The following is a 16,401-nucleotide window of genomic DNA, read 5'->3' on the forward strand; positions in this document are numbered from 1 at the left end:
GGGGGATATGATAGAGGGTATATAAAATCATGAGTGGTGTGGAGAAAGTGAATAAGGAAAAGTTATTTACTTGTTCCCATAATATAAGGACTAGGGGCCACCAAATGAAATTAATGGGCACCAGGTTTATAAGAAATAAAAGGAAGTTCTTCTTCACACAGAGCAGAGTCAACTTATGGAACTCCTTGCCTGAGGAGGTTGTGAAGGCTAGGACTATAACAGGGTTTAAAAGAGAACTAGATAAGTTCATGGAGGTTAAGTCCATTAATGACTAGTAACCAGGATGGGTAAGGAATGGTGTCTTAGGCTCTGTTTGTCAGAGGGTGGAGATGGATGGCAGGAGAGAGATCACTTGATGATTACCTGTTAGGTTCACTCCCTCTGGGGCACCCGGCATTAGCCATTGTCGGTAGACAGAATACTGGGCTGGATGGACCTTTGGTCTGACCCAGTATGGCCGTTCCTATGTTCTTATACTGACCAGCATTGAATTTCATCTGCCATTTTGTAGCCTAGCCACCCAGTTTAGGGAGATCCCTTTGTAACTCTTCTCAGTCAGCTTTGGACTTAACTATCTTGAGTAATTTTGTATTGTTGGCAAATTTTGCGACCTCACTGTTCATCCTTTTTCCCAGATCATGTATGAATTTGTTGAATAGCACAGGTCCCAGTACAGATCCTTGGGGGACTCTGCTGTTTACTTCTCTCCGTTGTGAAAACTGACCATTTATTCCTACCCTTTGTATCCTATCTTTTAGCTAGTTACTGATCCACAAGAACACCTTCCCTCTTATCCCATGACTGCTTAGTTTACTTAAGAGATTTTGGTGAGGGACCTTGTCAAAAGTTTTCTGAAAGTTCAAGTACAGTTTATCAGCAGGATAATCCTTATCCACGTGCTTGTTGACTCTCAAAGAATTCTAATAGATTGAGGCATGATTTCTCTTTGCAGAAGCCATCTTGATTCTTCCCCAATATATCCTGTTCATTTATGTGTGTGATAATTTTGTTCTTTACTTTAGTTTCAACCAAATGCCTGGTACTGAAGTTAGGCTTACTGGCCTGTAATTGCCAGGATCACCTCTGAAGCCTTTTTATCATTACCTTAACTACCCTCCAGTCTTCTAATAGACGTTGATTTAACTGATGGGTTACATACCACGGTTAGAAGTTCTGCAATTTCATATTTGAGTTTCTTTAGAACTCTTGGGTGAATACCATTTGGTCTTGGTGACTTATTACTGTTTAATTTATCAATTTGTTCCAAAACCTCTTCTATTGATGTCTCAATCTGGGACAATTCCTCAGATTTGTCACCTAAAAAGAATGGCTCAGGTGTGGGAATCTCCCTAACATCCTTTGCAGTGAAGACCACTGCATAGAATTCATTTAGCTACTCGGCAACAACCTGGTCTCCTTTAAATGTTTCTTTAGCACCTTGATCGTCCAGTGGCCCACACTGACTGTTTGATAAGCTTCTGATGTACTTAAAAAAAAAATTGCTGTTAGTTTTTATGTCCTTAACTAGTTACTTTTCAAATTCTTTCTTGTTCTCTCGTTATACTTGACTTACTAGAGTTTCTATACTCCTTTCTGTTTTCCTCAGTAGGATTTGACTTCCAATTTTTAGAGAATGCCTTTTTACCTCTAACTGGTTCTTTTACTCTGCTGGTGGCATTGGTCCTCTTACTGTTTTTTTGTGGTCTATATATTTAGTTTAAGCCTCTATTATGGTGTTTTTAAATAGTCTCCATGTACTTTGCAGGCATTTCACCCTTGTGACTGTTCCTTTTAATTTCCATTTAAATAGCTTTCTTATTTTTGTGTAGTTCCCCTTTTTGAAGTTAAATGCTACTGTGGTGGGTTTCTTTGGTATTTTAACCCCCCTACAAGGTTGTTAAATTTAATTACCATATGGCTACTATTACCAAGTGGTTCAGCTATACTTACCTCTTGGGCCAGACCCTGTTGTTCCGCTTTGCACTAAATCAAGAATTGCCCATATACTTTTGTAGACATACTCTGTGTTAGCATCACTAACAGTAGCAGCAGCTCTCCACTCCATTCATTCATTACACTCAAAAAAGCATCTTTAACACCCAGCAAGACATGGGGGGGGTTACAAATGCAGTCCTTTGGTTTAAAAGTAAGCAATTGATAAGAACCTGTCTAAGAACATGTAGTCATGAAAAATCTAGACTTTAAGTTCCAATGTGTAGGTATATACTCTGTGTGCTAAAATACTGCAAAGCAATTGTAATACAAAACAGAAGTAACTTTTCTGACAAATGCCCTATTCTAATTAACATTTTGTTGAGGGCACATTTAGAAATGTGGGCTCACAAAAATGTGCGCACAAACTTTGCGAGCATGACTGCTCACACATTTCTGGAAACCTGGCCTTTTTGTCTAATTTTCATCTGTTAAAAACTGATGGCACTGTGTGATAGGTTCCCAGGGGTGAAACCTGGAACTGGAGTACCGCTGAGCCCTCTGTCTCACTAACCTGGGCTCCCTCTCACACTGTTATGCTCCAGGTCCTGCACTTAACAGACATCCACAGGCAGGGACACACACAGCTGCTTTTACCAGCCACTCATGAACCAACAATAGAGTGTCTCCAGCCAGTTCCCCCTGCTCCCCAGTCTAGGATCCCAGGGCTTTACCATCCTGCTTTGGTCAGAAGCCTGACCAATGTAAGTTTATTACCCAGTCCACCACTTCTACAAAGGAAAGTGGACGTGCACTAGCTTTTGTACACTGAGCAGATTCCCCGAGCACTTCAAGCAAAACACACTATTTGAGGTAAGATATGAAACAGATTTATTAACTACAGAAAGATAGATTTTAAGTGATTATAAGTAGTAAGTGTACAGATCAAAATTGGTTACCCAAGATATAAAGGTAAAATCTTTTCAGTCTTTGTTCTCAGACGTGTTTCCAGGTGTTGAGATGTGTGGGGGGAGTGAGGCCAAATGATGTCATTTCCCCTCTTTTATAGGTTCTTCCAGCTTGCTAGAAAGATCTATTGCTATGAGTGAAGCAGCCTCCGTTGTCTACATGCTCTCTCTGAGAGGCCTCCATTGTATACAGTTCCTGGGATAATCTTTGAGTGTGTATTCCCCTTAATGGGCTATCAACGCTGTCTGGCTTCTCCAGTGTTGTACCTGAAAAGCTGGTTGTGTGTGTTTCCAACTTCACAACCTATTTCGCACACATAGCAAAACTTCATAACTTCACATATGACAGCACATTAATAGCCAACAGGATATTAATATTCAATAGATCAAGATTTTAGAATAATACCTGACAAGGCATACTTTGTACAAAACATATTGTAATCATATCACCATAGTAAATATGGGGGTGCCAGGGTGTTGCTTTGGGGTACAGAATGTCACACAGTGTTACTGTATAGCAATACCCATGTTAATGCCAACTAAACTCTAAAAAGTACATTTTCCAAGTGATGGCTTAAGTAGCTGTATGGACACATTAGTTTTCTTTTGTTTTAAATTAAATGTTACAGCACTCCTTGTTTTTCACTGAAGAAAGCCTTTCATACTGAGGATTCAAGACAGAGATAATAAATCCAGAATATTGTTCACAGCTTTCTAGTGTACTGCAAGATTCAAGTTTGGGGCTTTCTGCCCTGTGGTAGGATGGTAGGGCTAGGGATTTCTGCCCTGTGGGGAGGGAGGTCTTGGGACTTTAGCTCCGCGCTGAGGCAGGTGCTGCCCCACAGGACAGATTGTGTGGTATCTTGTGGCTCTTGAACTTCTGAAGATTATCATCTGCGGCTCGGAGGATGAGCAAATTTGGCTACCCCTGATATAGGTAATCCATCATGAAAGCTCCAGCTGTTAGCTTTCTTATTGATCTGAAATGGTGACTTCCTTGATAGATAACCTAATATGTTTGTATAAATTTAGCCTTTGTTGCCAAATGACATTTGACCTGGATACTATTAGTAAGAATATTTGGAGTTCATATAGCCCTTCTGGAGGAGATCTTTGCATTTCCCAAAGAAATTTAAACCGTTAGTCTTACTTGCTAGTTTTGGGATCTAGCAAAGCGATTAATGATTCTGCATATTTTCCAATTATCCTTGTTCTTTTTTAAAACTTTCTAATAGGAAATTGATTTGCATCATTTCACTTGCAAAAAGCGAGTTTCAGTGTCCAGACACTGTGACTTTGCCTTTTTCTAAAACTACAAGGGAGAGATTGGCCAAAACAAGAACTTTTTTTTTTCTTTTTTCAATGAACCCCTGTATCTGAGTTTTGGTTTGGATAAATTTAACCTGGATCTGAACCAACCCAGGTTTTGACTCTCTTCAAAACCTAAGTGGCACAAAGATATTACAAATTCCATGCTATCTTCATGCTAAAGCATTAACTTACTATTCCATGACTAGTACTACAGTAATGCAAATAATTAATTCTTATCAGTACAAAGACATGTATAGTTCATCAGGCTTATCACAATGCAACTGTCCAAAATTAAAATACTACTCATGCCTCTGTGATCTCTAAATATACGACACACACAGAAATCTGACTGAAAAAGGTTACATTTACCAATGAGGCCCATTGGTAAGACCTAAATGCAAGTCCATATACATAATTTTACAAAAAAAAATCGATATTTTACCACTTTGTATTGTTATGTATCTGCAAGAAACAACAACATTTCTATTGTTACAGCAAAAAAAACCAACCCCACAAAAAAATATATATTTTTTGAGGAAATACTGTTTAAATACTGATGTGGAGGTAACAAATACATCCAGCCCCAGTAATCCTTGGATCAGAGTTAAATTTGTTGTGTTATGATAACAATACATTTCTCCCTGTTCGGGCTGTATAAGATTTGATGTCCTTAACTCTTCATTTCCTTGTTTGTAAGTGCTCTTGTGGCTATATTTTCTTGATAAGTCGATAGGAGTAGTACAATGCAAAACCTCGGCCTATGTTTACTCACTGAATTTTATTGTAGGATTTCTCTCTGGGGCAACCTCTGTTTTAGCTCACTACTTCCCTGTGACACTCTGAGCTCCTAAATATGGATGGAGCTAATTGGAGCCATCTGCCAGCATAATTTAGTAGTAATTACCTGGAATTTTAATATAAGGTTTGAGCACCTGAACCTAGGATGACTCAATCAGAGAATTCTGCATTGATGTACATGGTCCTAACGTATTCCAGGCTGTTACAGAAGGGAAACAGGCTTTTTTTATGTTGCTCTAGTACAAGATGTGGAAACAAAAAATGTATGGGTAGCAAAATGTAATGGAATTCCAACAAATCTCAGAGCAGAAAATTGAAAAATAAAACCAGAATGGTTTGAATCTAATTAGGACTCAAGATTGCTGAGGAGAAAACATTAGGCTGCAGAGTAGATTTAGTGTATAATTTGGTTGTCTGAATCAGGGGAATGTTACGTATTAAATGGCATCAGTTTCTTACGAGCTTGTCTCCTGATAATTCCTTCATTCAGGAAGGTGGAAAATGTTGAAATTGAGCTGATATTTACGAGATTTCAGCTCAGCTTTTGAATTCTGCCATATGGTGGAAATCTTGTGAGATCAGCTACACCTGTAAGATTTTCACCATCTTGTGCAGAGAGTCTGTTCTTGGGAACTTTCAAGTATCTCTGAACCAGAACTGGAAAATAGTTTCATTCCAGTTTTGGATCTGGCCTTGAACTAAAACTGTAAAGATTTGTTTGGTTCTTGTAGTTGTGAATCCAGAACTCATTATACTATAGAAAATTTTGAAGAGATTCTTATAATGCTAGTTCTTGACCAATCACTACTTGGAGCAGGATTGAAGAAGGCTATAAAGGGGAGACAACATAATGTAACTTGTAGGAAAATAGCATATATGGAGTATAGTATAAATTAAAACAACCCTTTAGTGTAGAGAAGTGGGATTTCCTGACTGTTAGCCCTATAGCAAAATGAATTGGCATTTAGGTCTGGGACTCATGAAAGAATTGGAGGGATGTAGTGAGGAAGTGGAGTGCCATATGATCAAAGTGAAATATCTCCAGCAGCATTTTAATTCCTGTTTTGGAAGGAAAATGCTTATCTTAAACAAAAATCTGTTTTTTAGAAATAACGAGAAGTCTGTGCTTTAAAGTGTTTTGAATTTGTTTTTTACCATGCAATCCTGATTTCAATTTTAGTGTTTATATAATAGGGAAAGTTTTTTGCAGCAGACTTGGCAGGCTGGCAAACTTGCTGTTTAGAAGCAAATGTTTCAGCTAGAAAAACCTGCACATGTCTCTGATAATAGGCAGACCGTCTATTTAAAAATTATTAAAAGAAATCAGAGAAAGGGGGGGGAATACATACAGTTGAAGTGATAGGCAAAGTGAGGAAAGGAACAATCTTTCACCCTGCCTTCAACCAGCAGATTTTTTTTTTTAAGGGATTTTGTCCCCGGTTTCCAGGGAAAGCAGTAAGACTCTGGTGTCCAAAAAAAAAATTAGCAGAATTTCATCTCTACCCTGTGTAGCCTTCGTTTGGCTGAGTTGTAGAAAACAGGATGATCAGACTAAGGCCTGCTCTACACCTAAAACTTAGGTTGACCTCACTATGTCATGTAGGGGTGTAGTTAAGCTGACCCTAAGCCTCAGTATAGACGTTGCTAGGTCAGTGGAAGAATTCCTCCATTGACCTAGCTTCCACCTCTTAATGAGGTGGATTTACTACAGCAATGGAAAACCCCCTTCCATTGCTGTAGCAAGTGTCTACACGGCTGTGCTACCGTGATGTCTCAGCAGCTGTACTGCTTGTAGCATACATGTAGCCTAACTTGGGTTTGTTATGGCAGGGATTGTGAATCCCGTTGGTCACTGAAAACGGGGGGGAAAAATACACAGCTCGTTTACATTTATAAAAGCATCATCTGACTCCAGTTAAGTGCATTAAATGGTAAATCATGTGCTGCGTTACTGATTACATGCTACATAGCAGGGCAAAACAACAACCATAAAACAGATTCCATTATAACAACTGAAGCTTTTATATCAGAAATAACTGTTTAAAAACTTGCTCCAGTTCTAAGATTTAGAAATAGTATGTTTTTACGCCTGTTTATTCTATCTTCTACTCTCCCCTTCCTTCTCAAGACTGAGTGCCTGATTCAGCAGGATATATACACAATTTATGCTCTGCAGAAACCAGCATATGTCCCCAGTGTCCAGTCGTTGTTAGACATCTGCATGCAGATGCCAGGGTTATTTATTACTGGCCTGATAATAAGGCCTCATATATGTATTTGATTTTTTAAAATCCAGATGGGAACTGAGACTAGTATTTGCGGACTAGCTAGATCTGCCTGTATTTGTGTTTACGTATATTCTCAGTACAGATACTGGAGTGACTCCATAGTTAGTGTGTATTGAAATTCGTGCATAAATGGACAGAACACTCAGTTTCACATTAGTGGTTGAATTCAATATCCAAATAACCTAGTAGAACAATAGCTTTTTTTTTTTAAGTTTTTTTTAGTCTAATTTTTATAACACATGTAGAGTAAAAGATTTCTTGGAGGGAGTAAACAGAGGATCTGCAGTGTTTTGAGGTGGATTTGGAGTACCAGTTCTCACCCTGAAGAAAAATATCATGAAATATACCAAAATAACATGAAAAGGTACAGTAAAACCTCAGTGTTACAAACACCAGAGTTATGAACTGCCAGTCAACCACACACCTCATTTGAAACTGGATGTATACAATCAGGCAGCAGAGATCAAAAAACTCTCCCAAAAAACAAACAAGTACTGTGCTATACAGTATTGTGTTAAATGTAAATTACTACAAAAATGTTTTAAAAAAGGATTTGACAAGGTAAGGAAACTGTTTCTGTGCTCGTTTCATTTAAATTCATATGGTCAAAAACAGCATTTTTCTTCTGCATAGTAAAGTTTTAAAGCTGTATTAAGTCCATGTTTGGTTATAAACTTCTGAAAGAACAACCATTATGTTTGTTCAGAGTTACGAACAACCTCCATTCCCAAGGTGTTCCTAACTCTGAGGTTCTACTGTAGCTGGAATTGCTTGAGGTTGTTCTCCTATTGTCAGATAATCTCGTACCGTTAGCTTCCATTTAATTAAGGTGTAGAATTCTAAAAGTTTTTCTTTTTAAGTTTGGTTGTTTACTTAGTCTCCAGTATTTCTCAGCATTTAATATTTCCTATAATAGTGATTGACAGCATCATGATCCTTGTGCATTAATTGGACTAGATTCTCAGCTGGTGTAAATTGGAAGAGGTTCCACTAAAGGCAATGGATCTACACCAGTTTACATCAGCTGTGTATCTTGCCCAGTGCGTTCTATGTAGAGGCCATACCTATAAAGTGTCATTGGTGCATTCTGTTTACAATGATAAACCAGTTCTTTAGTGGTGGCTATGGCAGACCCCTTTTTAGCAGTGAAATTCATTACAATTTATGCTTCATCAAAAATATTCTGTTGTAGACTCATGTTGTATCTGCTTCTCCTCAGCTTAAAGTGGACGGTGGATATACCAGCTAGTAGTAGAAAATGGACAGTCCTGCACTGGCAGGACCAGGGATTTATTGTCCTACTTAATCTTACAACTGTAAGTTCAGTGACTCTATTAACTGAATTTGAAGGCACAGATGGGCTGATTACAAGCCGTAAGCTAGGTATTTCTCTCTGGTGGTGAGAATTCTCCTCCTGCCCTCCTCCCATCACTTAAGTTTCTTGCTCTAATGAGTTCCATTCATTCTGATAAACAGAGGTGTTCTGTTGCTTTCCCTCACTTTTTTTTAGTGTTCTAATTTAGATATTTCATACATTTTATACAAATAGTTTCTTCAGTTAAACCCCATGAATGGTGATGTGTTAAGCAGTAACTGTTATTTTTTTACTGCTGCCAAGCATGCTAACCAATATCATCTGGAGTGGATTGATTTAAATCACTGATTTTAATTATAATTTAAATCAGCAAATGGGAAACCTTGATTAAAATTGATTTAAATCAAGATTTTTCTGCTTGCTGATTTTAAATGACTGATTTTAATCTTGTTTTGCATTTGTACCTTTGAGTTAGTTCCTAAAGAATGGTTGATACTGGTAGGTTGGTAACCAGTGAAATCTTAATTTGCAACTAAATATAGCCTTTGCTACTTTTTGTTAACCAGGAGAATACACTCCATCTATGCACATTTAAAGTAACTATATAGATGTGCAAAAAGAAGAACAGGAGTACTTGTGGCACCTTAGAGACTAACAAATTTATTAGAGCATAAGCTTTCGTGGACTACAGCCCACTTCTTCGGATGCATATAGATGTGACAATCTGGATAGTTGAAAAGCTGTGTCCTCTCAACACACTGCTTTGCTGTGAGAACAACCACTCCTTGCCTGTTCACATACAGCCTCTAGCATGCAAAATCACTCCCAGCTGAATTATCTGAGTTCTTCTAGCCAGCCACTCCTGAATTACGTTGCAGAGTGAAACCAGCACATTCTCAGTCCCAGACTTGTCCCCAGAAATGTGCGTGTTGTACTGCCCAACTCTTTTTCTTTCCGTGCAGTACAAGCTCATAGAAAGTCCATCATTTCATTAATAAAAAATGATATGCACAAACCCTGTTATCTCAGGTTCCAGACACTTCAATCCAAACACACACTGGTTTAGATAAAACTAGTTTATTAACTACAGAAAGATAGATTTTAAGTGATTACAGGTAATGAGGCATAAAATAGTTACAAAGAAATAGAAGGTAAATTCAAACTAATCCCTAATTTATGAAGCTAAATGAATTCAAAGCAAAGGTTTTTTTCACCACATGCTTTCACTGGCTGAACTCCTTTAGTCAGGACCACTCCCTTAGTTCACTGATGCGTCCTTTATCTTTCAAACATTGTTGATGCTGTGAGTGGAGATGAGGGGAAAGAGGTGATTTGTGTCCTCTGTTTCTCATTTTTATATCTTTTACTCTTTGAGAATCCTCTCCAGCTGAGGTTCAGGTGACAGCCAGTCTGCTTACGTGGAAACCCCCAGCTGTTCCACTGCCAAAATGTAAATTTCTTACTCACATCCTTCTTCCTGTTTAAAGAATGGCCACTCAACCTAGTAATAGTTCACTTGATTATGTTGACACCTGGCTCAGGTTCCGGCTAACCTTTTGTCTCTGAGGAACTGGTTTGGGCTGTTTTCCTAACTTGGAGCATGTCTCAGCAGTGTCCTACAGTAAAATCTTATAACTTTACATACAATGTTGCTGCACACATTTTACCAGGACAATAATATTTAGTACATTTTGAGTTTTCAAACAGTATCTCACAATGCACAGTTAATACAAAATTTATCATAGTCTTGTAAAAGTGGTGAACATAAGGGTACAGTCTGTCACAAAAGATTAACATACATTTATTCAGATTCTTAATTTTTACGTTTTTTATTATAAAATGGTGAATGACACATTTCTTTACTAAATTGATTTCTTTTACTTGTGACTTGTGTTAAACTATATTTGCATGGTAATTGGAATTCAATTATAAATGCACAGACAGCATTTTAATATTGTTTTTATTTAATAAACTACCATAACTATGCTGGTTACAGAATAAGAAAGTTTATCAAAATATGTATTAAAGGAATTATTACATGTAGTTACTTAATTGAACTGATTGTTTCTGGTCACTGTCCTTCAAGATTTTAGAACTATTAGATCTCATCCTCTCACAGCTAGCTTTTATTCATAGATTAGAAGAGGGGAAAAAAGCTTTCCTACTTTTTTTCAACTCCCAACAGGTTTCTCACCTTTGAACGAACTAGTTGATTGAACTAATATGAAGAAAATATTCTCTCTGCATCTACAGCAGAGGCTACTTCTGCTTTAGCACTACAACAAACTCTGATTCCAGGTGGTTAGCCAGTGATTTCCAAGTTCTACCAGTTCAGTGGTTTGACGTTCTTTGAAACTTCAGTAGCAAACATGCACTGCTTGTGTATTTTTAAATGCAATTATTTTAATAAATTTCATAAGCTTAGGCCTGAGAATAGCTTGTCATAACTTCAAATATTTTAAATATTTTTACTTTTAAAAAATGTACTTAAATAACAAAAATTGGAGGTTTTTATCTATATGCTTATCCTTGATTGCCTTGTTTCCTTGTGGTCCCCACCTGTCTCTTTGCATCCATCGGCTGTCTCTTGTGTTAGATTGTAAGCTATTTGGGGCAGAGACTATTGTCTTGTTCTTTGTACAGCACTTAGCACAATGGCATCCTGATCCACGGGTAGGCGTCTAGGTTTTATGGTAATACAAATAAACTTTTCCAAGTCTTTTCTTTCAATAATGAATCATAATTTGAGAACCCTTCTCTCCCACTCAACACACTCTGTTTTTAAGGCTTTTTGAATTACACAGAAGTGTAAAAAGGACCAGTTCAGTTACTGTTGTAAATGTTTGTGAAACATCTTGTTTTCCCTTCAAACTGCTCAAATTAGTGGCTCTGGTTCTGGAGAAGCTTACATCATTGTTCTCTTGAATGATGAAATCATTCCCTAAAACCTAATCTAAGTCAGTCTGTATTTCTGGGGTATCTATTTTTAATTTTCCTCCATTTGAACTACTGGACCATTATTAACAACAAAATACTTGGCATTTACTTCCCGTTTTGCATTTTCAAACAGGTGAGACCAGAGCCCCTTTGTGCTACATGCTATACAAACACATGGAGAGAAACTATCCCTGTTTCAAGAGTTCAGTCTGTGTCAGCTAGACAAAGTAGTTGTATTGCATGGATTCTAGTTTAATCCAAATTGGTATCAGTTTGGCAAGATTTTGGCTGCTCAATCCTCCCATGCAGTTCAACAAGCTGTAAACCAGGGGTCGGCAACCTTTCAGAAGTGGTGTGCCGAGTCTTCATTTATTCACTCTGATTTAAGGTTTCGCGTGCCCGTAATACATTTTAACATTTTTAGAAGGTCTCTTTCTATAAGTCTATAATATATAACTAAACTATTGTTGTATGTAAAGTAAATAAGGTTTTTAAAATGTTTAAGAAGCTTCATTTAAAATTAAATTAAACTGGAGAGCCCCCCGGACTGGTGGCCGGGACCCGGGCAGTGTGAGTGCCATTGAAAATCAGCTTGTGTGCCATAGGTGGCCTACCCCTGCTGTAAACTAAAAAATACAAACCTAAAAAGAACAACCCATACAGGGTAACTTCTATGCTCCTATGGCTTCTACTCAGCATAACTCTTCTCACCCAGTCCTGTGAGAGCCACACCATTTCTTTTAGGTATTGATTGGAAACAGGCTTAGATGCTCTTAGGGATTGGCCCTGCATCATAAAAGTCAATGGGAGCACTATCATTGCCTTCAAAGGGCAAAGGATCAGACCCTAAATTAGCTAGCTATCAGTTGGTAATGTCTCTTTGAGCTGCTGCTACTGACTGTTAACTGAGATCCCGTTTTTGGAGCTGGGCCTAACTCCATAGATCTCCAGAATGATGGATGCTTTGGTGGGGCATCTTCCTAGGGATGGTAGTGGGGTGGATGTAGTAGGACTCCTAGAGCCTCCCCAGGGGATACTAAAAGTACTGAGCATATATGCCCATCGTTCTGCTCTAATCCTGAAATGTCTTAAAATTAGAACTGGTAATAGATGCAAGCTCACTGTGAAAGCTGAGATTCACAAAGGTAGATTGTGGCATGTGAAAGTGGTTAGAGTGCAGGAAGAGCAGAAGATTGGCTTATCACTAATGGCTTCTCACTGGAGTTGAAGGATATCATTACAAAGGGGAACTCCAGTAAAACTTCCAAAAATCAATTTTATTTCAGAAGTACCTATGAGGTTAGATTATTTCAAGGTGTTTTGGGGTAGTCAGGATGATGATGAAGTAAAATAAATAATTTTAATTTTGTAATGATTTTTGTTTTTCAGCTGGAAAATTACTCATTGCACCCTTAATACTGGTATTGGGACTGGCACTGGGAGCTATAGCTGTTGTAATAGGTAAGAACTCGTGCAGTATAATAATGACTATTCTGCTAAAAAAAAAAAGGGAATTTCTAAGTCTAAGTAGTCAGGATATCTTGAATCTGATAGTATAATACAGTTGAAGCTTACTGATCATACCGAAGGGTTAACACAAAACTGGGAATCGAAGCTGCAGATCTGGGTTCTAATCCTGATTTTGCCACTGACATGACACATGACCTTGAGCAATTAATTCAGTCTCACAGTAATGCCATTTTTAGAGATGGATAAATGGAGGCACAAATATATACATACCTCACAGGGGTGTTTTTTGTGACTGATATTTGTAAAGCACTTTGCATCTTAATAATGTTTTCTATATGAGAATCTCAATGCATTATAATTATTTTTTCCTGTACAGGATTGATGCCTACCAGCTATTTAAAAAGAACAAATTATTTTCAGCGAGTCAATACTTCAGGCTTGTCTACACTATAACGTTTTGCCACCTGAACTATACGAGTATAGTTACATTAACAAAACCTCTGTTAGTGTGGATGTAGTTATGCCAGTATGAAAGTGCGTATACCAATACATCTTAATCCTGGGTCAGAAAGCAAAATAAGCTACGTACTGATATAAGGCACCTTTATTCTGGTGTAACTGTGGCCATGCCTACACTAGAGGTGCTTTGGTGCTTGGTGTTTTTGTTTTGACTTTTTTGTGTGACATTTCTATGCTTGCAAAAGCCCTAGTGCAGGGGTTGGCAATCTTTCAGAAGTGGTGTACCGAATTGTCATTTATTCACTCTAATTTAAGGTTTCACGTGCCAGTAATACATTTTAACGTTTTTAGAAGGTCTCTTTCTATAAGTCTATAATATATAACTAAACTATTGTTGTATGTAAAGTAAATAAGGTTTCTAAAATGTTTAAGATGCTTCATTTAAAATCAAATTAAAATGCAGAGCCCCTTGGACCAGTGGCCAGGACCCAGGCAGTGTGAGTGCCACTGAAAATCAGCTTGTGTGCCGCCTTCGGCACGCGTGCCAGAGGTTGCCTACCTCTGCCCTAGTGTCAGTGCATTAATACTGACATAAAAATGCTTTTGCCTGTAAAGCTTATTTTGCTCACCAAGCTATACTGGTGAAAGCACTTTTTCTGCACTAAGAGGGGTTTGTATAGCAGTATACTGGTATAGGTATAATGGCATAACTTCTAAGTGTAAAACTAGGCCTTAGCTATAATCAGATCACTGAGATGATCCTGCAGAGTAATGTGTATGCGGTTTAGAAAAGACATGTTGATTATATGTAGTTAATCTCTGAAATTGAAGTAATTATAGCAACGTCTGGTACCAACACTGCTGTAAAAGTAATCTTAATAGGGTAGTTGTAAACCACTCTACACCAGTAATTTCACCATCTGTATTTTGACAGTTCATTATTAAATACTGAGCTAGGAGTAATGACTTCAGTAGGTTTTCTCTATGGTATGATAGAGCTGCAGTCTCCGAAAAGCACATCTTTTCTAACCAGCCCGTATGGACTAATCTTCCAATTTGGATTGAAAAGTACCTCTTTTAACAAACTGTTCTTTTTCACTTAAACACAATCAGGTTTATTAAACAGCTTGCTTTTTACAGAAAGGCTTTAAGATAAACTCAAATCTTTCTTAGGCTAGGATCAAAGGTGTCATATTAGCACACATTTGCTGATGTGAAGATAAGACATGCTGCCTTGAGCACATACTAAACTGGTTGAATTAAAGCCTAGAGAGGAACCTGGTCTTTAACTTGACCAATTTAGCATGTTTTAATATCAATGTGTTAGAACATGTTGGATAACACAGGCAAATACTACACTTTTAAATCCTAGTCTAGACAAGGCATGAATGAAAATCACTCCAAGTAATATTTATATTTCCGAAGTACCTTCTCTCTGACCAACCCAAAGTGCTTTATAAATATTGATGAACTACATCCCTTTGAAGACAGAAAGGACTATTTCCCTCATTCTGCTGAAAGGTGTTGCTGTTTCTCCTCCACTTTTCAAATTAATGGTGTCACTGGAAAGCCAGTGAACTGCAGATGTTTCGTACACTCATTGTGTCTTGATGCAGACAGCTGGTGATCTAGAGACCATAGAGACCTCACTAGGGAAAATGAAAACATTATATTTTAAACTTAATTAACCAGGAAGCAAATCAATAAGTTTTCTGTTAAAATATCCCTCCACCTAATGTTCAGGAAAGTGAAGTTACTAATAGAGGAAGACATGTAATACTTGAAATCTACATTCCATCAAAAAAAGGCAGGGACCAGGGGGGGGGAAACAGCTTTAGGCAGAGGGTAAAAACTAATTGATTTTTTTACTAAGCCAATACAAACAGTCTAATATCTGTGCAAAGCACCTTGTATTTAGCTGTGACGCTTGGAGTACCTTTCCTAGACCTGAAGAAGAGCTCTGTGAAGCTCGAAAACCTCTCTCTCTCACCAACAGAAGTTGGCCCAATAAGATATTACCTCACACAACTTGTCTCTCTCTAATATCCTAGGATCAACATGGCTATAGGAACACTGCATAAAACCACTTACTATAACATAAATCACAATATCCTTGTGGCCCAAGACATTACTTTCATGTTACATGGTAGTTCAGGTTATATCACCCATGTAAGGTTTTCTATAGTCAGAAATTGGGATTCTGGAAAGTGAGCAAATAGAAAAGAAAATTGAACTGAAAGTAAGTAACAATGAGTGTAACTTCGTGTCGGGGGGTTTAGATTTACATTTGTATGAAAACTGATTTATTAACTTAGTTGTGAATTTAAAACTGTGTAAGTTTAAAATATTCTCTTTCAATCTATGATGGAATTCTCATGTTTTGTATAATCGACACTACGGAATAGACATTTATTTTTGTTCCCGAGAGATAGGGGCATTAGCAGGAATTGTATCATGTAAATTACAAAATAAACACTGTGTTTTATCATAAAGCCAGTAGTTATGCAAGTAAATTAAATGTAAACCATAAATTGAATGGCATCCTTCTTTTATACCCACAGGATCTTTATGCCAGATAAAATCAGAGGGTTAAGGTTTCTTTGAATAAATCTGAAAGTATTTTAGAAACCTTCCTGATAATTTATAATTTCACAGCAAAAAACTTTAATGTGGAGTTAAGATTGCCAGGGCTCAATAGTTCTGTACTATTTGTGTCCTTTGGAAATTGCATAGTTTAAACTTTCACAATACCTCAAAGTATAATATAAGTTTTAAACCCAAAATTAATGAAAGATAGAGAAATGTTAGTGTAGTTACCCAAAAGAGACTATTTTCCGTTCAGTATTTGCCGTGCGAGTCTAAATGTCTTAACCATTTAAAGTTTCACAGGAATTTGTGGAGCAATATTTGGATACTGGGTTTT

General features: G+C 37.5%; 1 protein-coding gene across 2 annotated transcripts in view; it reads left to right on the forward strand.

Moving 5' to 3' along the window:
* The window catches only part of RNF217 (ring finger protein 217), a 91,155-nt gene that overhangs the window by 61,924 nt on the left and 12,830 nt on the right, over positions 1-16,401 (forward strand). The window contains exons 5-6 of one of the 2 annotated variants that reach the window (XM_065588511.1): positions 12,939-13,010; positions 13,396-16,193. In XM_065588511.1, coding sequence (XP_065444583.1) covers positions 12,939-13,010; positions 13,396-13,472 — 149 coding nt within the window. In that variant the 3' untranslated portion in view covers positions 13,473-16,193. Of the gene's footprint in view, positions 1-12,938; positions 13,011-13,395; positions 16,194-16,401 lie in introns of those variants that run through there. The other variant, XM_008177755.4, reaches the window with a different exon arrangement.

This window comes from Chrysemys picta, chromosome 3 (assembly GCF_011386835.1).
Source record: "Chrysemys picta bellii isolate R12L10 chromosome 3, ASM1138683v2, whole genome shotgun sequence".
Taxonomy (NCBI): domain Eukaryota; kingdom Metazoa; phylum Chordata; order Testudines; family Emydidae; genus Chrysemys; species Chrysemys picta.